Source organism: Phocoena sinus, chromosome 3 (assembly GCF_008692025.1).
Source record: "Phocoena sinus isolate mPhoSin1 chromosome 3, mPhoSin1.pri, whole genome shotgun sequence".
Taxonomy (NCBI): Eukaryota; Metazoa; Chordata; class Mammalia; order Artiodactyla; family Phocoenidae; genus Phocoena; species Phocoena sinus.
In genome coordinates this window covers 12,449,807-12,472,093 of record NC_045765.1, presented here as the reverse complement: position 1 = coordinate 12,472,093, position 22,287 = coordinate 12,449,807, and the positions used below count along the sequence as shown (strand labels likewise).

The following is a 22,287-nucleotide window of genomic DNA, read 5'->3' as shown; positions in this document are numbered from 1 at the left end:
TACAGGAGCTTTTCCTACACCTATGGATTGGAACAAAATTTAGGCTTGCACACAAAAATCTGATGAACCTGTCCATGACTATTATTATCAACTTCAGATTGTTTTCAAAGAAAATTCTGGTCTTCCTTCAGATGCTGAATCCACTTGGGTAGCCTTTAACTCTGTGTTTACTAGTGTGCTGAACTGGGATCTTTCTCTTTTAGTTAAAAGGACCAGGGTCGAGGGGGAAACTATGTCCACTCCAGATTTAGTTCATTTGGCAAATCAGCTCGCTCACACCCTAGATGCGTCACCTAGAAGAAAGACCTGCAAAATTCTTAATTTTCAACTCTGAAAAATGAAGTTCTCTAAATGAAACCAAAACTTTCTAGTTTCTGCTATTATTGCAAAAAGCCAGGACGTTGGAAATGAGATTGTTACAAATTTAGGCTTTCAGACATCTTCAGTTTTCTAACCAGCCTTTCTAATTCCCAATGATGAGGCTCCGAGGAATTACATCGGCTCTTCCCAATACTCTGCCTTAATCTGCTCAGAGAAACAACTCTCCAGACTGGGAATGAACCTCTCTCTGTCCTTACTGACACTGGAGCCACACTCTGGGTGTCCAATCCCACTGCTTTAGAGCAGCCCCTGCCTTGGAGAACCGAAACAGTTCAAACATCGGGGATCTCTGATGAACCTCAAGAGGTTCCTGTCTCTGAGCCTATTCCCTTTTGTTTAGGTCCCTTGAGGTATACCCACCCTTTTCTCCTTAGTTCCTCTGCCCGTATTTATCAGGCTGAAACTTCTTAGAAATGTATCATGCCAGAATTTCTTTCTCCCAAAATGGGGAAATAATACTTGAATTTGACAGTAGCAATCAAAATAACCAATCAGGTGAATTAAATAACCCTTCAACATCTTTTATTTGCCCCATCTCTGATGATACTGGAGCCGATTCTGGAAACCCTGATCATTTGTCCCTATTGATTCAGCTACCACCCCCCTTATGGGCAAAATCTCCATCTGGTGTTGGCAAAATCCACAGTGCATCTCTCATTGATATTCAAGTCGATCTCTCAAAACTTCTCCCCAGGGACTTCCCTGGTGGCACAGTGGTTAAGAATCCGCCTGCCAATGCAGCGGACACGGGTTTGATCCCTGGTCCGGGAAGATCCCACATGCCACGGAGCAACTAAGCCCATGCACCACAACTACTGAGCCTGTGCTCTAGAGCCCACAAGCTACAACTACTGAGCTCACGTGCCACAACTACTGAAGCCCTTGCGCCTAGACCCCGTGCTCTGCCACAAGAGAAATCACCACAATGAGAAGCCTGCACACCGCAACGAAGAGTAGCCCTTGCTCGCCGCAACTAGAGAAAGCCTGCGGGCAGCAACGAAGACACAGCACAGCTGAAAATAAATAAATTTATTTAAAAAAAAAAACACCTCTCCCCAGAATTAATCAATACTCTATAAGTAAAGATGCGCTTCAAGTTATAAAGCTCATAACAGAAGATTACAAGGGTCAGCACCTCATTATTCCTTACACTAGTCCTTGTAACACTCTTATTTTACCTGTGAGAAAACTCAAGGGCTGAGGATGGAGGTTTGTCAAGGAGCTCCGAGCAATAGACAACATTGTTATCCCTTGTCACCCTGTTGTTTCTAACCTATCCACACTACTAACATTCGTTCACACTGAAAGCAAAAGTTTCACCATAATTGATCTATGCAGTGCATTCTTCAATATTCCAGTTGATAAGGCTAGCCAATATCTTTTTGCCTTCACCTGGGAAGGACAACAATACACCTCAACAGTAGTGCCCCAGGGTTTCACAGAGAGTCCCTCTTAACTTTTCATAAATATTTATTCATTCATTCATTCATTTATTCATTTATTTATTTATTTATTTGCCACACTGCACGGCATGCGGGATCATAGTTCCCAGAACAGGGATCGAACCCTTGCCCCCTGCAGTGGAAGCATGGAGTCCTAACCACTGGACCACGAGGGAAGTCCCTTAACTTTTCACAAAATCTTGAAAGCTGATTTGGATAATGCAAAATTTTCTTCAGACTCTACTTTTTTGCAATATATAGATGATTTGCTCCTATGCTTCTTTTCTCAATCCTCTTCATGGGAAGATAGCATCCACCTGTTAAAGCTTTTGGTCTTGGGAATTCCCTGGTGATCCAGTGTTTAGGACTCGGCAGTGGCCCAGGTTCAATCTCTGGCCAGGGAAATAAGATCTTGAGGCCAAAAAAAAAAAAAAAAAGAAAGAAAGAAAAGAAAAAAAAGAAAGAAAGAGAAAAAACAAACAAAACAAAACAACTTTTGGTCTTATAAATTCTCCAAAGAAAAACTGCATTTTGCTCAGATTTAAGGTTTGATGTTTACGGTACCTGATCTTGGAACGAGGACTACATTTGGATCCAAGTAGGCTTCACAGCATCCTGAACTTCCCAAAACCTAAAACTAAGCAGCAATTATGAGGTTTTCTTGGGCTAGCTGGCTACTGTTGAAATTGGATTCCAAATTTCTTTCTTATGGTCCAGCCCTTATATGCTTTAAAAACATATAAACAGCAAACTTGACCCCGTTATTTGGGGAGGTCAGGATGGCATAGCTTTTGGAGCCTTATAGAAAAACTTAATGAGACCACCTGCTCTTGGACATCCTAATTATCAGCTTCCCTTTTTCCTTTTTGTATTTGAGAAGGAAGGGAATGCTCTTGGAGGACTCATCCAAAAACATGGGGACCGTCATTGACCCATAGGGTATTATAGCAAGTATCTGGACCCTGTGTGCCACAGAATACCCACCACCTTTGCTTTAGAACCATTCCTCCTACTGGCCTTCTGGTTAAGGCCACCAAAGAAATAATTATGGAATCCCCCTTAACCATCTTTGCACCCCATGCAGTAGAACCTCTCCTGAATTCCCAGCACACTCAACACTTTTCAGTTGCTTACATCCTATGAAATCCTTCTGCTAACTGCTGTTCACGTAACTCACGTTGTTGTAACCTCAACCCTGCTATTTCTCTCCTCTCCTTCACTGACGCATTCCCTCATGACTATTTAACACTGACAGATCACCCTTTGACTCTCTGTAATAATTTACAGGAGACTCCTCTAACCAGTGTAGATAGTTCATGGTTTACTGATGGCTCCTAATTAAAGGATGACAATGGTAAACATCGTGCTGGGTATGTTATTACACCTCTTAAAATTGTTGAGCCAGCACCTTTATCTTTGGCTACTTCGACCTGACAAGCTGAATTATACACTCTCACTCAGACTTGTACTTAGGCAAAAGCAAAACTGTAAACATTTACACCAATATCCAGTATGCCTTTGGGGTAGCCCATGACTTTGGGATATTATAGAAACAGCAAGGTTTCCTTACCTCTAATGGGGAAAATATTAAAAATGGCTCTTATACCCAAAATCTATGAGATGTCATGCTCTTGCCAGCCGCTTTAACTACTATTAAGATCCCTGGGCATTCAAAGCTTGACTCCCTAGAGGCTAAAGGAAATCAACTCACTGATATTTTTGCCAAAAACTGCTCTCAAAGGAACCAATGGCCAGGGGCTTCCCTGGTGGCGCAGTGGATGGGAGTCCGCCTGCCGATGCAGGGGACACGGGTTCGTGCCCCGGTCTGGGAAGATCCCACATGCCGCGGAGCGGCTGAGCCCATGAGCCATGGCCGCTGAGCCTGTGCATCCGGAGCCTGTGCTCCGCAGCGGGAGAGGCCTCAACAGTGAGAGGCCCGCGTACCGCAAAAAAAAAAAAAAGGAACCAATGGCCAAACTTCTGTCATGGTCCAAAGGGATGCGCCCTAGATGATGATCTAGAAAAATTGACAAGAAATGCCCAACCATTGGCCCCAGAAAAGGAAAAGCAACGTTGAGAATCTAGTAACTGTTCATTTGATAAAAAGAGAGAGCTCTCGTTTGGGTTAAATAACAAATCCTGACTGGACTTGTACATCATCTGGTGACCTGAAGGTAAAGATATCCCAGAATTGAGGCAGACAACATCTGGTGAGGAAGCTTTCCCAAGATATTCAGGCTCAAAGGTTTAGAATTCACAGAAGCTTCTCTCTCTCTCTCTTTTTTTTTACATCTTTATTGGAGTATAATTGCTTTACAATGGTGTGTTAGTTTCTGCTTTATAACAAAGTGAATCAGTTATACATATACATATATCCCCAAATCTCTTCCCTCTTGCGTCTCCCTCCCTCCCACCCTCCCTATCCCACCCCTCTAGGTGGTCACAAAGCACCAAGCTGATCTCCCTGTGCTATGTGGCTGCTTCCCACTAGCTATCTACCTTACGTTTGGTAGTGTATATATGTCCATGCCTCTCTCTCGCTTAGAAGCCTCTCTCTTTCATCTGGACTATTAATTGACTCTGGATTCTTATCCAAATCCTTGGTCTCTGAATTTGCAAACTACAGGCTGTATTATTGATAAAACATTTAGTTCCAAATAGTTCTTTTGAGATAACAATATTGTTTTTTAAAAACAAGTCTTTGAAGTTTTGCTATTTTTGTGAAAAGTCCATCAATTATTGCTTCCTGTTTAATCCTGCACTGTCTTCCCAAACCACGTGTTTAATTTTCAGTTTTGAGTGTCCTCTTGCTGGTCTCACTACTCTAAGGTACAGACTTTAGATGGGAAACGCCTGAGCGGTCTCCCTCCTACTACCCCTTGTTACTCGAATGTGACCTCAGTAGGTTTCCAACCTGTGCATTTCTCCCTCCAGCTTGGGCCATGACACCCAGGAAAGTTTTCCTGGCGTGGAGGGACAAAAGGTCACTGAATCTGGAAAAAAAAAGAAGCCTGACTCTTGATCAACAATGTTTTCAGAGAAAGATTTTTGATCAAGAGGGGAAAATGTGAAAATTAACAAACAAAAACCTCACTTAAAATGGAGTCAAGAGGCCACAATGGGTTCGTGCTACCACTCCTTTCCAACTGCAGATTCAACAGGAAGAGATGGTATCTTTGCATTTCCGACAGGAGGAAGGTTACTACATTGCTACCCAGCAGGAGGAAGAAAGAATTTCTCCTCGCCCAGCAATTGTCCAGCCAATGAGACTGTCAAAACTCAGCCAAACTCTTAGAGGAAAACATAGGCAGAACACTCTATGACATAAATCACAGCAAGATCCTTTTTGACCCAGCTCCTAGAGAAATGGAAATAAAAACAAAAATAAACAAAGGGGACCTAATGAAACTTCAAAGCTTTTGCACAGCAAAGGAAACCATAAACAAGACCAAAAGACAGCCCTCAGAATGGGAGAAAATATTTGCAAATGAAGCAACTGACAAAGGATTAATCTCCAAAATTTACAAGCAGCTCATGCAGCTCAATAACAAAAAAACAAACAACCCAATCCAAAAATGGGCAGAACACCTAAATAGACATTTCTCCAAAGAAGATATACAGACTGCCAACAAACACATGAAATAATGCTCAACATCGTTAATCATTAGAGAAATGCAAATCTAAACTACAATGAGATATCATCTCACACCAGTCAGAATGGCCATCATCAAAGAATCTACAAACAATAAATGCTGGAGAGGGTGTGGAGAAAAGGGAACCCTCTTGCACTGCTGGTGGGAATGTAAATTGAAACAGCCACTATGGAGAACAGTATGGAGGTTCCTTAAAAAACTACAAATAGAACTACCATATGACCCAGCAATCCCACTACTGGGCATATACCCTGAGAAAACTATAATTCAAAAAGAGTCATGTACCAAAATGTTCATTGCAGCTCTATTTACAATAGCCCGGAGATGGAAACAACCTAAGTGCCCATCATCGGATGAATGGATAAAGAAGATGTGGCCCATACATACAATGGAATATTACTCAGCCATGAAAAGAAACGAAATTGAGCTATTTGTAATGAGGTGGATAGACCTAGAGTCTGTCATACAGAGTGAAGTAAGTCAGAAAGAAAAAGACAAATACCGTATGCTAACACATATATATGGAATTCAAGAAAAAAAAGGTCACGAAGAACCTAGGGGTAAGACAAGAATAAAGACACAGACCTACTGGAGAACGGACTTGAGGATATTGGTGGGGGGAGGGGTGAGCTGTGACAGGGCGAGAGAGAGTCATGGACATATACACACTAACAAACGTAAGGTAGATAGCTAGTGGGAAGCAGCCGCATGGCACAGGGATATCGGCTTGGTGCTTTGTGACTGCCTGGAGGGGTGGGATAGGGAGGGTGGGAGGGAGGGAGACGCAAGAGGGAAGAGATATGGCAACATATGTTTATGTATAACTGATTCACTTTGTTATAAAGCAGAAACTAACACACCATTGTAAAGCAATTATACCCCAATAAAGATGTTAAAAAAAAAACAAAAACAACCTCAGCCAATGAAAAGCCACTACACTTCAAACTCCCAGTTTCCTCTGACTCTTTGTTTATAGCAGCCCTTGCCAACTTCCTCTTCTATAAAAGAATATTCTTCTCCTTTGTTTTCCAGACTTACCCGTGGTTCACCATAGATTGCATGTCTCAAACTGCAATTCTTTGCTGTTGCCAAATAAACACATTTTATTGGTAAAATAATTGGCTGTTTTATTGTTTTAGGTCAACACAGCCAAATTCCAGCAACAGGCCAAGGAAAGTATCCAGACGTGGTTAGTGCGGCTTTCGGATACCTGGGGTCGTGGCATTTTTCTGACTGGCCAGGAGGCAGAGAAAATGAGTAATATTACCACCCACCCTGCCCTCTAGCAGCACCTGCATGTACTTGGGGGTTCAAATGACTCATTCCCTTATAGATTATTCCAGCCTGCAGGGCCCAGTGAGGGAGATGTCCCTGGGCATGTGGGACCCTGAAAATCTACAGAGGAGGTAGAACAAGTTCTTAGGGAGCTGGGAATAAGGGAGGCCATCTATGCTCTTGTCTTTGAGGGTCCTAATTGGGCCACATTCACTGCAGAAATGAAAGCCAAGATACTCCAGTCTGCCCCCAACACCTGGTAGGGACTGGTATGGGATGTTGATATCCATTCTGAGCTAAGTCATGGGAATGGGTATGGGTCCCCGAGACAGAGGGGGAACTAGAGAAGACAAAAAGCTATCCCAGGTGGCTGTAAAGGGTTCAGTAAAAGTAACCCAGGAGCAAATGTGGTTTAACCTCATTGCTGCCAGGACCTCACCTGAAAAGGAAGACGAGCAACCCAATTAGTCAACCTGTGGAAAGCCTTAAGACTGGAATAGTTCAGACCTGCCCTGACTATCCCTAGTGCCCTGCTAGCTCTCACAGAAGCCTCAGGGATACAGTCCTATTCGGGATGGGTGCCTCCCATGCCTAAGGTTTAAGATGCAGGGCAAAATCACCTCCAGGTGAAGCCTATTGAGAGCAATTGGAGGCTCCAAGTTGAAGTGACTATTCACTAGTCCCTTTGAAATAAATAAAAGGTGATGGCTCTGGTTGACACTGGAGCCAAATGTACTCCACTACATAGCCGCACTCAGAAGTTTTCAGGCCCCCTTGGTGCCACTGATGATTATGGAGGGCAACGCCTTTGGTTAGGAAGGTCCCTTTGACATTGTAAATTGGGTGTTCTCCCCACCGAGAATACGAGGTTTTTCTCTCTCCAATACCAGAGAACATATTGGGTATTGACATCCTACAAGTTCAGTCTACAGACCTCTACCTGTGACTTCCACATTGAGGTTAGAGTAATCAAACCAATGCTGAGGGGAGATGCCAGCTGGGAACCAGTAAGTCTACCGGCCCCCTCACATAGTGGTTACTGGGCTTCCCTGGTGGCGCAGTGGTTGAGAGTCCGCCTGCTGACACAGGGGACACGGGTTCGTGTCCCGGTCCAGGAGGATCCCACATGCCGTGGAGCGGCTGGGCCCGTGAGCCACGGCCGCTGAGCCTGCGCGTCCAGAGCCTGCGCTCAGCAATGGGAGAGGCCACAACAGTGAGAGGCCCGTGTACCACAAAAAAAAAAAAAAAAAAAATAGTGGTTACTGTCAAATGATGTAAATTGCCCGGGAGGCATAATGAGATAGGAGAAACTATCCCCAAACTACCCCAAGTGGGTATTGTACACCCTGCCCATAGTGCTTCCAACAGACAGGTATGGCTTGTAAAAAAAGTCAGATGGGTCGTGGTGGGTGACCCTGGGCTATCGAGAATTGAACACAGGTGTGGTCCCCCATCCATGCGGTTGTGCCCCAAATTGCCATCATCTTAGATACCTTGGCCATAGTCCTAGGAGTGTACCATGCTGTGCTGTACTTAGCAAATGCTTTTTTTTCAATCTACCCCTGGCCACTGAGTCACAAGATCAATTTGCCTCCAAGTGGGAGGGGCAACAATGGACTTTTCAAGCACTTCCCCAAGGCTACCTGCACAGCCCCACCATATGTCATGGGATGGGAGCCCCAGACCTGTCCCTGTTCTTCTTCCCCACATCACTAAAATGAGCCCATTACATTGATAATATAATGTTGACAGGTAAAGACTTGCGTCTGCCGTAGGACACACTGCAGATTTTGCTGGAACATCTGTGAGGGAGACGATGGTGTGGATGAACCCACAGGAAACTCAAGTCCCAGGCACCACCGTAAAGCTTCTGGGAGTCATTTGGTTGGGTGAGAGGTACATTGTCCCAGAAGCCGTGATTGATAAGGGGCAACCCCTAAGAATCTGAAAGAGGTGCAAGCTTTCATAGGGGTTTGGGGGTTTTGGAGGACTTTTATTCCCCACCTGATGCAACGCCTCCATCCCTTTTAGAAAAATTTTATTGAAGTATAGTTGATTTACAATGTTGTGTTAATTTCTGCTGTACCCAAAGTGACTCAGTTATACATATATCTATATATTCTTTTTCATGTTCTTTTCCATTATGGTTTATCACTGGATATTGAATATAGTTTCCTGTGCTAGACAGTAGGACCTTGTTGTTACCCTTCCTATATATAGTGGTGTCTCCATCCTTTATACCAGCTTTAAAGTAAAGAAAGGGCATGTGGGGATTAGAGCAACAAGCTGCCGTTGAGAAGGCAAAAAAATACTAGTGAAGCAGTTGAAAGCTCTGGGCATATCTCCCAAGCAGGGCTACCATTTGAGTTTGAGTTAGATAGGACCTCTCGCGAAAACCAGCATGTCATGGTAATAACATCCCTTCTTATCAAGGGGTGTATTGACAATATGCTCCATTGACCCACCTCTGCCATGGCTCAGACTCCCACGTTGACTGAGTGACAGCGTTTTGCGCAGCGGAAGAGCACCCGGTCGGCCAGCCCACTCTCTCTAGAAATGCGAGCGATCCCAGGCTTTGTAGAGTATGTAGATCCTCCAAACACCCGCTGCTCCCACCGCCTCTATTCCTGTGTAGCCCCTGCAACCTGTAGAGAGGAAGTCGGGGGAATTCCTGCTGATGCCTGCTTCACCTACGGGTGTAGTCGGGCAACCGGTGACAGGGACGGTAGTGGCTATTCAGCCCAACACTGACACCATCTGGATGTCAAACGAACTGCAGCAGCCAGTGGGCTGAATTCAGAGCGATTTGGCTGGGGATCACTCAGGAGCCCAGGCTGTTTGCTAACCTTTGCACTGATAGTTGGACTGTTCTGAAGAGATTAACCCTATGGCTTGGACAACGGGAAGCCAAGGGGTAGATGATCGTGAATAAATCCTTCTGGGGTGAGGATATGTGGAGAGACATTTGGGTTCGCTTCCAACAGCCTGAGGCAGCCCTCACTGTTTTCCATGTCCCTGGTTCTTAAGGCGCTGACGCCCCCTGGCAAATGGGGAGCTGATGCTCTAGCCCAGTATGAGCCCTAGTGGACCCCTCGGTAGATACAGCAGATTGGCCGCATAGGAACTGCAGCCACTGCAGTCCCTGACTGGGATGGCATATTGCCAAGGATGCTAGATTGCCCTTGAAATAAAGTGACTCGGTTAACGCATGTGTGTTCTAAACAACACCCCAGGCAGCTGCCAAAGGACTCTGGCGCCATCCACTGGAGTTCCCAACCAGTGAGGGATTGGCAAATTGATTATATTGGCCCCCTCCCTCCAAGCGAGGGTTCTAAATGTCTTGGTTTACGTGGACACGGCATCTAGCCTAACCCAAGCTTTCCCCTGTGGCTGCCCAAACCAGGTTGCCACCATTAGGGGATTAGAGAAGCGGAGTACAGATACCCTCTTCGAAAAGACAGTGACCGGGGGTTACATTTTAAGGGTCACGTTGCGCAAGATTAGGCAAAAGCACATAACGAGGAACGGAAGTTCCGTTTCCCCTAAAAGCCACAGGCAGCAGGGTTGGTAGGAAAGAAGGATGGGACTTTAAAGCAGCAGATTAAATGACTAACAGGTAAAACCACCTTGGCCGATTCGACTAAAGTACTATCCCAGGCTTTAAGACATTTAAATGATTGACCAATAGGGCCTGTTGCCTCGTATGCCAGACTGGGGAACCCTGCCAAGACACCCAACACTGTAAAGTTACGGAAGTGACGGGAGACAGCCACTGGCTCGACTCTCATCATGGTGGATCACCACGCTGTGCGGCTGAGATCACCAAGCCCCATCACACCTGAGGCAGACGTTGTCTACCGGACTTTGCCGTGGGGTGTCCCAAAGGGGTGGGTGAGTTAGTTCACATCCCCAGGTGAGGAGGAATCCTATTGTCCTGCTACAAGCTGCGCCCATGGAAATGCACTGCCCCTGGAATGGAACACGTACCACTGAGAGGGCAACAAGGTGGTGGTCCTGGTCTGACATATCCCACCCCCAGTCCATCTCACACCTGACAGCGCTGCCTCTGCTGGCCAACATATATGCTATGTACAACCAGGTCAAGTTCCTAAAGCTGCAGCCACGTTAACATCTAAGGATCAGGCCATAGGTGTAATTCTTCTAGAAGGGAAGACCTCCCAGTACCAGTTCCTACTAAATCATCTGTTTTTCATTTGCTTGTTTGTTTGTTTTTTGCAGTACGCGGGCCTCTCACTGTTGTGGCCTCTCCCGTTGCGGAGCACAGGCTCCGGATGTGCAGGCTCAGCGGCCATGGCTCATGGGCCCAGCCGCTCCGCGGCACGTGGGATCCTCCCGGACCGGGGCACAAACCCGTGTCCCCTGCATCGGCAGGCGGACTCTCAACCACTGTGCCACCAGGGAAGCCCCTAATCTGTCTTTTTGACCTTAGACTTCTGCTGTTCCTATGGTGTTCGGTCACAGGATGGGGACATGATGGAAATACCTTCCTACAGTGGGCCCACAAATACGCCCAGCAATCAATCCAGCTGTTGGGTATGTGGGCAGCTGCTCCTCTCTAGTTCATTGGGATCGTCGTGGTGGGTACCAACACTCCAGTAACGGAATAAGAAGGCACTAAAGCAGTATGTGACATTACAGAAAAAAACAAATTAGGATGAATGCTCTTAATTCATCTGATATTACCAATATTGCCTGGGGCACAAACCGTCAGTAACACTGGACATGGGTATTCTTTTTCTGTCAATCAATCAACACAGGCAGCCCAGCCAGCTGCTGACCAGAAAGGTCCTAAAAGCATGGGTGGCCACGCTCAGATTTGGAATGGATTCATGTGGCTTACCCCGGGTTAGGGATATTTGAGCACCTAGGCACCCCTATGTTGGGAACAGAAAAAACACTTTCAACAGAAACAACCCAGTTGTACCAGGAATATGGGGAGGATACCATTGGAACTGTGCAGGTATTCTGTCATATTAAAGAACAGCAACTGGTCTGGCACTGACTGGTCACGTCGCCCACATATGTATTGGGTAACACTAAACAGGACCCAATGATGTGTGGGAAAAGTCTTTGGCTGTGGCTTCCACCTGGATGGTTGGGCTGCTACACCCTGGGTATGGGGAGAATCCACCCTACAGTAACAAAAGTTGCCATCTTCCCTCCCCTCATCTGCTATCTCCCAGGCGGGCAAGTTCTGTTTTCCACTGGTGCGATCATTTGGCCACTGTCTTTATTCCCTCTATTGGCCTGGAGGACGTTATAGCACACATAGAAGCCCTTAGTCAATACACCCGGCAATCCTTAAATGAGAAGAGCTGTCCTCCAAAATAAGATGGCCTTGGACATCACTACTGCCTTGCAAGGAGGCACCTGGGCCATTATCCAAGCAGAATGTTGTGTGTTCATACCCGATGAGTCTGCTAATGTAGCATCTTTATTAAAGCACATGAGGACACAGTGAATGCCCTGAGTGACCCCCAGCCTCAGGGACTCAATAAACCAGTGGTTCAGATCATGGTGATTTCGAACACACACAGCGGTGAGCGGTTGCTGGCGGTGAGCAACAGCTTGAAGTGAGATCTTAGTTCCCTGACCAAGGATCGACCCCTGGTCTTGGGGGTGAGAGTGCCAAGTCCTAGCCACTAGACCACGAGGGACTGTGGCTAGAGTCTGGGCCCCAGTCTTTGTCTGCCTTTAAAAGAGAACATTCTGACAAGGAGACAGAAGGTAGAAAGGAAAGTAAAGCATCTATTAGAAAAGCAGAGTACAGACGGACGGGTGAACGCAGCAAGAGAGTCGAGTCGTGCCTTTGGGAAGTTTCAATCCTTTATAAGGGGGCAGTCTTCTGGGTCTTTGTTTCCCCTCTGGCCAATCATCTTGCTTTGGGCCCATGGCTGATTTGCCTCAGGACCCTCCGTAGGTGCACACAGCCCTCATACAAGATGGATTCTAACACAAGGGCCTCTGGCGGGGTGGGGGCGGGGAATTGACATGACTTATTATGGTCTGGTGTCCCTTGGCCGCCCCTCTTTAAAAAAAGTTATTTATTTATTTATTTTGGCCGCACTAGGTCTTAGATGCGGCAGGGGGGATATTTGTTGAGGCACACGGGATCTTTAGTTGCGGCATGCGGACTTCTTCGTTGCGGCATGTGGACTTCTTAGTTGCGGCATGCGAACTTCTTAGTTGCGGCATGCGAACTCTTAGTTGTGGCATGCATGCGGGATGTAGTTCCCTGACCAGGGATTGAACCCGGGCCCCCTGCAGTGGGAGTGTGGAGTTTTACCCACTGGACCACCAGGGAGGTCCCTGTCCCCTGCCTTTTGATGCCCCGAGGAGCCTTTTAACGCATGTGCAGTGTCTTTCTTGCCCCAAGGATGGGAAATATGTGACCTCTTGATCGACTTTTTTAAAAGATTTATTATCTTTTAATTTATTTCTGGCTGCGTTGGGTCTTAGTTGCGGCATGCAGGATCTTCGTTGTGGCATGTGAGATCTTTTGTTGCGGTGTGCGGGCTTATTTCTCGTGCACGTGGGCTCTGTAGTTTGTGGCACGTGGTCTCTCCAGTTGAGGTGCGCGAGCGCGGTAGTTGTGTTGTGTGGGTTTCATTGCCCTGCGACCTGTGGGATCTTAGTTCCCCGACAAGGGATTGAACCCACGTCCCCTGTATTGGAAGACAGATTCTTTACCACTGGACCACCAGGGAAGTGGCCAAGTTCTTTTTCTTTATTTTTCTGCTTGGTGTTTTATTTATTTATTTATATTTTGGGGGCTTGCATTGGGTCTTTGTTGTCGCGCGCAAGCTTTTGTCTACTTGCGGCGAGCGGGGGCTACTCTCTGTTGCGGTGCGCAGGCTTCTCATTGTGGTGGCTTGTTGCAGAGCACGGGGCTCTAGGCGCGTGGGCTTCAGTAGTTGCGGCATGCGGGCTCAGTAGTTGTGGCTCACGAGCTCTAGAACGCAGGCTCGGTAGCTGTGGCACACGGGCTTAGTTGCTCCACAGGATGTGGGATCTTCCCAGACCAGGGCTCGAACCCGCGTCCCCTGCATTTGTAGGCGGATTCTTAACCACTGCGCCACCAGGGAAGCCCCTTAGCAAAGAAAATCCAGGCTGCACACTGCCCTGGGGTCATAAGGCATTTTTAGCTTCACTGTGCTGAACGTGAGAAAGAATCCTAAAAATCCACTGGCACAGCAGCTGCCATGGAATCTATAGAAATACAGGAACAGAAAGTCCAGGACGCTGAGGAGATCCCCTGTGGGGTGAGATGCATATGCCAGGAGCACCACACTGAATAGATAGTTTAAGTACTGCTGGTCAATGTCACTTAACGCTTTGGGTTTCTGGGATTTCTGTAGTATCTTATAAGCCCCTATGCAGCATAAGTGAATTACAGCCCAGAAATAAGCATCTGGATCAAACTGGGAGTCACTGAAGAGCAGGCACCCTGCGCCAGCCAGGAGGAAGGGGGCACTACAGATCTTTGCAGGAGATGTTTTCTCTTTCTGAAAACACTTCTGGTGCCCACAGATGATAACTTCGGCTACATTATGCAAAATGAGAAACATAGGAATGGCCAGTCTGGACAGTGCCCTGGAACCAGCATAGGTGATACCCACAAACAGCACTAAAGCAGGAAGCCATGTGAAAACATCAGATCTTGAACTGCTGTTGATCTCTGCCCAGCCCAGTTTCCATGACACATGAAGCAAAAGTCCACCAATTAAAGCCTGCCACCCTTGGAATAATGTAGGGTAGGTAAATTTCAAGACAGACAGGACATACTTGTTCGTGAGGTAAGAAGCCAGGTAGCAGGTACAAAACGTGAGGCCGACCAGGAACCTCCTCACGCACATCTGTCAATTTGCGCGGCTTCCCCGGGGAACCCGCGGGAGTCCCAGGGCCTCCGCACAAGCCGGGCCACCCAGTGGCCAACCTCTTGATCTTTTACTTAAACAGGGTATAGCCTCTCTCTGTCCCTGCCATAACTGTTATCTTAAAGTGCCCACAGGAGACAAAATCCAACTATTTACCCTTATTTCCATCTCAAAGTGCAAACGGGAGGCCAGTTGTAAATATCTAGCCTGGAGCCCACCTGCCTCTTGCCTCAGGAAATGTAAACAGAAGGCTAGTTGTAAATGTCCAGCCTGGAGCCCATCTATCTCCTGCCTCAATGGGGCTCTTGGTGGGAAAAATTGTTACTTGTTTTGGGCATCCTTATCTTAATCTGTGTTTCCTCTCCCACATACCTATGCTGCCTCTGTGCTATCTGCCTCCAGAGCAGCCACACAGCCCACTAAGAGCCACCTCCAATGCTAATGCAATCCCTGGCTGACTACTCAGTGCATACTGTGGAAGAGGGGGCCACGTGAAATTGTAAGAGCTGGTCATGAGGGGTGGAGTGTTGGAGTGTAACCAAGAGTGGGGTCTGGCTGCTCACTGCTCAAAAGCCAATAAAGAGACAAGGTTGGTGGAAAGGAAAGTTTGCTTTATTTTGGAGGCCGGCAACGGGGCGGGGGGGGGGGGGGGGGGCGGGGCGGGGAGCATGGACTCCTGTCCAAAGGCCAACTCCCTTTGAGGTCCCTGCATGTAGGGACTCCACGCAGAAACAGCACAGTCAGCTCTCACGGTCATCGTGAAATCGGTCATCGCTGGTCTGACCAGCGTCATCTTGATTGTTTTAAGTATAGTTAATCTTCAGTTCCAGGGTTTGCTCCCATTTTTTGAGGCCGGTTCTTGGAATTGCGTAAATTGGAGCAGCTTAGGTCCTGGCTGCATTCTGGTCATCACGTAGTGAACTTCTTCCACCTGGTAGGGGGGTTCGGTATCTACAGGATAGCTCACAGGATATGGCTCAGAATATTATCTATAGCCCTTGAGAAGGAACTAAAAGTCCTTGACTATGCTTAGTGACTAAACTATTATTATTTAGTCTTGCTAGACTGTTTTCCTTTGTTTCTACATTTTCTCATTTTTCTGATTAAATTTATTCTTCGACTAAAGTTTTCCACAAACAAAAGGCAGGCTGAGGACATGGGGAAGGACCGACTACAGCGTCCTGCTCCGTTTCAGGAGGAGGTCATTGAGAGGACGTGGCTACCAGTTGACCCTCGAGGTGGACCCAGGGAACCAGAGGGCCCTCACCCCCTCTCCATCCTTGGAATGTATGTTCCACCCACTGTTCTCACAAAGGGAGCCATTTTCAAGGATGCAGCCTTGAGAGAGTAAAGTGTTGTTGAGACAATCTGAACGGTATATGCGACTGAATCCTGTTAAGATCTTTATATAAACTTTTAAGATTCTGGTAAGCAGTGTTGCTGCAGGAGAGAAAGTGGGGTGTGAGAGGATGGTCACATCCCAAGATAAGTTCCCTCGTTTGTAAACCTGCCACCTACAAATCCTGAGTGGTCTGCCTCTTTCTTTGGTTTCTCCTTGCCTTCTGTGTATGGGGGTCAGTTTCAAATTTCACCTGGGGAACTCCTGGGGTTGGGAACCAACGTTCCTCGTAAGCAGTGGGAATAATGGGGTACTTCAAGAGGACCCCATAGTCTTGAGATTGTAACGTGAAAGAAAGTCTTTCAGGAAGTTCTGAGGACTGTTCCACCGGTTAGAGGTCAAAGCACAGTTGTATAGTTTTTGAGTCAAGGTTTTGACAGTTTACGTAGTCCAGATCTGCACATACAAGGTGAGTAGTGGGTTATCATGACCCTTTACAGGATGGAGAAAGAAATGTTATTTCCTTAGGAGCTACCTTCCTGGCGCCAGAAGCTCTTTTCTTTCAAGCAGGCACTCCTGTGTTAAGGATATCTAGTTAACGTATAATGCAGACGCACAATGCACGCTAAAGGGGAGCAGGTAGTGGCCCAAACGGCAGAGAGAATTTTATGTTAAAAAGTCCTGCCTTAAAAACAATTTTATTTCATCACAAATATAAAAACCATTATTTTTTTTTTCTCACAGGTGGTACAAAAAACAGGCAGTGGGCTAACCCAGGATATTGTAAAAAATTGGAAAATATACAGGAGTAGATAATATTCTCTTCCCTAGTTTTCCATATTTCCCCCTGAGGCGTGTAAAAGCATGTAGCCATGCTAAATACTTTTATAACATTTAAAAAAAACTAATTGTATCTGTGAATAATTCCTCAAGTTACACGAAGATTTCATGGCTCAAATTGGTCCGTATTTTTCGTTGGACTAATCGCAGCATAACACATGAAAGTGTCCTTTCGGATGACCTCCTGGAGCTAGAATTGCGAGTTTTTCATATTTTTCCCCCAAATTTCCGTGAAACACCGACCGTATCTCTGGAGTAGAGGCTGAAACCGCAAGGAATTCTGGGGAATGTAGTTTTGGTTTGCAGCTAGCGAGACATTTCCGGCAGAAGTTGCTGGGCGTGAGAAGAAAGCGAGACAGTTTTCCGCAAACGTCGCTCAAAGGCCCACCGTGGGGTTGGGGGTTGGGTGGGGCGGAGGGTGGGCATGAAGGGTGTGGCTGCTTGTCCCTACTCGATTGGCCGGCGGCTTCCCCGGCACGCTCGTACGGCGCTTCCGGTCCCCCGGTCTTGCAAGGCCGTCTGGGAGTTGTAGTTCAGACTTGCCCGAACTCCGTAGTCCAGCTGCGGCTAGGAGGTCAGAGGCCGTCCCCCGCCTTCGGTGCTTGGCTTGGAGGATGGATCCGGGGTCCGGGGCCGACGCGGCCCCGTTGGCTGGTTTGGCCTGGTCGTCGGCCTCGGGGCCCCCGCCGCGGGGGTTCAGTGCGGTGAGCAATATCAGGGGACCAGGGACGAATAGGGAGAGAGGCGGCGACACCAGGGGCCGGGGGTTGAATGGGGGCAGAGTCGGCTGCGGCCGGGTAAGAGCCTGGCGTTGACCCGCATCCGCGCTGTAGATCTCCTGCACTGTGGAGGGGGCGCCCGCCAGCTTCGGCAAGACTTTCGGGCAGAAATCCGGCTACTTCCTGTGTCTCAATCCTTTGGGCAGCCTAGAGGTAAGGGGCCCTCACCTTCGGAGTCCCCGGGGTCCTCCCACTCCCCTTTGTCCATTCGCTGGGCTCTATGCTAGGCACACGGTCCCTGCTGCTGAGTGATTCTCGATGTATCCCCTCCCCTCCCCCCGCCAGAATCCACAGGAGAACGTGGTGGTCGATATCCAGGTCCTGGTGGACAAGAGCCCCCTCCCGCCGGGATTCTTCCCGGTCTGCGACCCCCTGGACTCCAGTGAGTCCCCTGTCGAAGGCGGGAGTGGGGTAGGGGGTCAGGGGCACGTTCGCGTCTCTGCGGGGAGGGTCCAGGAAAGGAATGGAGGGACCACAGGCATGCGATTTTTGAATTTTGGCCGCCCCCTTGATGCACTGGGTAATGACAGTGTTGGCTGAGGACTCAGAGCCCTGATCTAGGGCGGGACGATGTACCCCACCCTGCGTAAAAATGTGCCATCGGTACAGTCTCTGTTCTAGAGTAAGTGTTCAGTCAATGTGACCTGTTTTATTACTGTTACTACTACGCCTTCTTCTTACACTGTAGCTAAGCCGATCCACACGCAGTTCTATTTTCCACTTCCATGCTTTTGCACACGGGCTCCGGTTACCCTGGAGCTGCTCTCCCAGCCCCGACTGCTCTGCTTTCTAACCATCAGGCTCTCCCTGCCTCTCTATGCCCTCTCCATGTCTTGTCATTTATATTTGGCTCTCAGCATATATCTACTGGTACTGGACTTGGCAAACTTTTCCTGTAAAGGGCCAGGTAGTAAATATGTTAGGCTTTCCAGCCCAGATGGTTTCTGTTGCATATATATAATATATACCCCTTTAAAAATGTAAAAGCCATGCTTTGCTCATGAGCCAGACAAAAACGGATTTGGCTCATAGGTTGTAGTTTGCTGACCTCGGGATTAGAGGGCTGAGGGAAAGTGTGTCTGGAGGGGCAGGATGGGTAACCAGTTATGTCTGATCCCACAGCTACCCACCCTCACTGTGGTGCCCATGGCCACCCCATGAATGCTCCTCCATTTCACCAAAGATGAGCCTGCCCCAATGGCTCCTAAAAGCTTCATGGGTTCCCCTCCTATGGCTTTACCATTCATGATGTAACCGCTGCCCCAGCTCCATCCAGATGGCTGCCTTAAACAGCACCTTGGCGAGCGTTCTCCTGGAGCCATCTTTGGACCCCTTTCCTGCTTCTCCCCTTTTCTCATTCCCCTGTCCCTCACTCCCAGAGGCCTCCATGTCCAAGAAGAAACGCATGTGTGTGAAGCTGGTGCCCTTGGGGGTCGCGGACACAGCTGTCTTTGACGTCCGGCTGAGTGGGAAAACCAAGACGGTGCCTGGATACCTGCGAGTAGGGTAGGGCCACCCCCCAGCCCTCCTTCCTTGGCCTCCCAACCCCCCAACCCCAATACCCCTCTGACCCTCAGGGACCCCCATGAGTCCTTCCGTCCCTTCTGCCACCTCTCTGTGCCTCAGTTTCCACACGTTAAGGTGGGGACAGTTGTACCAATCTCGTAGGGTGATGGTGAGAACCAAATGAGTTGGTGTGTCTGAAGCACCCGGTATGGTGACTGCACCCATCATACTAGTTAGTATGTTGCTGCGCGTGTGGGCTGAGATGTGAGGTCACCGGAGGCCTGCCTTCCCCTGGCAGCTCTTCTCAGCCCTGGCTGCACACTGGGCCAGAGCCCCTTCTCTCTTTTCCTCCTCCTCTAGGGACATGGGGGGCTTCGCCATCTGGTGCAAGAAGGCCAAGGCCCCGCGGCCAGTGCCCAAGCCCCGAGCTCTCAGCCGAGACATGAGAGACCTCTCCCTGGACCCACCTGGCCAGCCCAGGTGAGTCCTCGGGCTCAGGGATGGGAGCGACCATGGGGTGGGGGGCGGTGGCTATCAGGCCTCTGACTTGGGTCATTCTGCCAACACCAGCAAGGGTGGCTTCCCAGAGCGGACGCTCTCGAGGCTGGGCTCTCGGGCGTCTACACTTCGGAGAAGCGACTCCATCTACGAGGCCTCCAACCTCTACGGCATCTCAGGTGAGCACAGAGCAGGGAAATTGAGGCACTGGGGTGGGGGTGGGGCTAGACTGGCCCGAGATTGTACAGCCAGGAAGGTGCAAGGGCAGGGTTGGACCAGGCCTGGGCTTCCCCCATTCTGTCAAGGCTGGGAAAAGCCGAGACCTCCAGGATGGGCTTCTCAGGGTGGGGAGTGGGCAGGCCTCAAGTCTCCTGGGCCTCAGCTCCTTCCCCCGACCTGCTTTCCTCAGCCATGGATGGGGTTCCCTTCACGCTGCACCCCCGATTCGAGGGCAAGAGCTGTGGTCCCCTGGTGAGTCCGGGTCCGCCCCTCCCCACTGCGTTTCTAGGCAACAGGAATCAGGGAGCATCGTCTCTGTAACCAGCAGCTCAGCACAGAGGGGATTTCCTGGGTGAGAGGAGGCTGGAGGCCAAGGCAAGGGGGCGGGAGGGTCTCCTGGAATGGGGGAGTCAGGAGGAGCAGCTGGATGCTGGGGGCGAGAGATGATGGCAGGAAAGAGGAGAGGACATTCAGGCAAATATTGAGGGGGCCCTCCTTTCAGACGAGGGAACGGGGGTTCCACGTTGGGGTCCCTGCCCGAGATTGACATGCCCCTTGCCTGCCAGGCCTTCTCTGCCTTTGCTGATCTGACCATCAAGTCACTGGCGGACATTGAGGAGGAGGTGGGTGCAGGGGAGGGGGTGGGGTTGGGGGGTGCAGCCCCCCCAGTCTCCCCTGGGTCCCTCTTCTCTCCCAGCTATAACCCACCTCGAGGGCTCCAGATCCCCATGCCCCACCATTTCTTTGGCACCCCAGTGGCTCCTCCTTCGCTCTGTGCTCTCCGCTCACCCCACTCCCCACCCACCAGTACAACTACGGCTTCGTGGTGGAGAAGACGGCAGCTGCCCGCCTGCCCCCTAGCGTCTCTTAGCCCCTCACCGGCCCCAGGGAAGAGTCCCCTGCCTGACAGCCCCGGACCGGCAGCTGCCCACCGCATTGAATCTTGGGAGCCTTGGCAGCGCAAGGCATTATGGACCCTCAGCCACCCAGCGGAGCAGCAGCCCTGGAGGAGGGGCCGGGAGCGGTCTGCTTGGTGATGGGTCTCCTGCTCCCCGGGCCCTGATGGGCAAGGCAAGGGGTAGGGGCTGGACGGAAACCAGTGCCTTCAAGTCATTTGTGTCAAAACTCGCTGGTGCCTGGAGGCCACGCGGGCGTCCTCCCTCCAGGAAATAAAACACCACGCTGTCCGGGCCGTCTGTAGTCTCCATTCTGACTGTGGGTCTCTGTGGCTAGCAGGAGCCAGGGACGGACGCACACCCAGCAAGCGGGTGAAATCCTGGAGGGCAGGGGGCGCTGCCACCACTCCCATTCTACAGAGGGAGAAACTGAGGCTCAGCGAGTGCCTGAGCCGGGATTCCAAATCACAGAGGGGACCGGGTCCCGCCCCTCCATTATTGCGCGTAACAGTAATACTAGTAACAGCTACCATTTATACTTCGAGGACCTTCTCACCAACACCTGATGTACAGTATCTCATTTAGTCCTCCCCCGGCTCAGTGGGAAGCCCTGGTTGCGTGGCCATTTCACAGATAGGAAAACCGAAGCAGGAGGCGGCTAAATTCACAGCTGGGATTCCAACCCAGAGCCTGCTCTCTTAACCACCAAGCTGTTCTGTGCGTCCCTTTTCCTCCGCTGTGTGGTAGACACAAACGGTGGATACGCATGAATTGCGGTAGTTACCTCCTGTAAAGTCGCGTGAAAACTGAATTAGGAAATACTGTATTCCTCGGGGAGATACAGGTAGGTTTTTGTAAGCCACTAGTCACATTTTGGTCAAGTAATCAATACATAACCTTGTTTTCTGTGCATTTCAAGGCACCTTGTTTAATATACATGCTGCCGATTTGTTAACGGTGAACTCACGGCCACCAGCCCTAGAACTCACGTCTGAACAAAGCTCATCGGAGAGTATTTGCTCCCGGAGGCACATCCCAGCCTTCTTGCACCTGGGGACACTAGATAGCTCTTCAGCACTACACTTGGGGGCCTTTGCAAACAGCAAAACTCACCAATGAAAAAGCACAAAAATGCAAAATGGGCCACTGGCTAGACCTCAAGAAGGGTGCCTGTTTACGGTCAGAGCTGGAACAGGAAGGCAGGACATCGCCTTGTCCTACCACAGCTGGGAACATGCACCTCTGAGGACTCAAATTTTTTCCGGCACTGTGCGTGTCCACCAATAGCCACAAAAGCACTGTGAGTATCGATCTGGGGGTCACAGATTTGAGCCAGTAGGAGAATCGGCGAATACGGACTCCACAAACTATTTGTGAAACGAACCACCCCAGGGCTCACACTGTCTCTCCCACGCATGTGCTTCCTTTTCTGCTCTCTCTTCCCCAGGTACCCATAGCGTCAGGGTGGCCCAGGTCAGGAACATTCCCCAGATCTCTGCAGCGTAGGAAGGCTAAGGCTTATTTCTCACCCACATCACGTGCCCATGGCAGGGCGGCAACA

General features: G+C 49.2%; 2 protein-coding genes across 4 annotated transcripts; one reads left to right on the top strand and one right to left on the bottom strand.

Moving 5' to 3' along the window:
- Positions 1 to 9,437: 9,437 nt before the first annotated feature.
- Positions 9,438 to 14,628, bottom strand: LOC116750971 (transmembrane protein 241-like). The gene is given in 3 exon segments (XM_032626474.1): positions 9,438 to 9,441; positions 13,852 to 13,907; positions 13,909 to 14,628. Coding segments are annotated over 3 exon segments (780 nt in total).
- A 2,724-nt stretch (positions 14,629 to 17,352) lies between these two features.
- MVB12A (multivesicular body subunit 12A) lies at positions 17,353 to 21,037 on the top strand. 3 transcript variants are annotated; one of them, XM_032629219.1, is made up of 9 exons: positions 17,353 to 17,532; positions 17,662 to 17,760; positions 17,893 to 17,989; positions 18,987 to 19,113; positions 19,474 to 19,593; positions 19,684 to 19,790; positions 20,021 to 20,082; positions 20,397 to 20,453; positions 20,639 to 21,037. In XM_032629219.1, the coding sequence occupies exons 1-9, from the start codon at positions 17,443 to 17,445 to the stop codon at positions 20,699 to 20,701; spliced, it is 822 nt and encodes a 273-aa protein (XP_032485110.1). In that variant the 5' UTR covers positions 17,353 to 17,442; the 3' UTR covers positions 20,702 to 21,037. The 3 variants fall into 3 exon arrangements, with proteins under 3 accessions (XP_032485110.1, XP_032485108.1, XP_032485111.1); XM_032629217.1 differs by having other exon boundaries at positions 17,356 to 17,532; positions 20,397 to 21,022; XM_032629220.1 differs by lacking the exon at positions 20,021 to 20,082 and having other exon boundaries at positions 17,356 to 17,532; positions 20,639 to 20,781.
- The last annotated feature ends 1,250 nt before the right edge of the window (positions 21,038 to 22,287 follow it).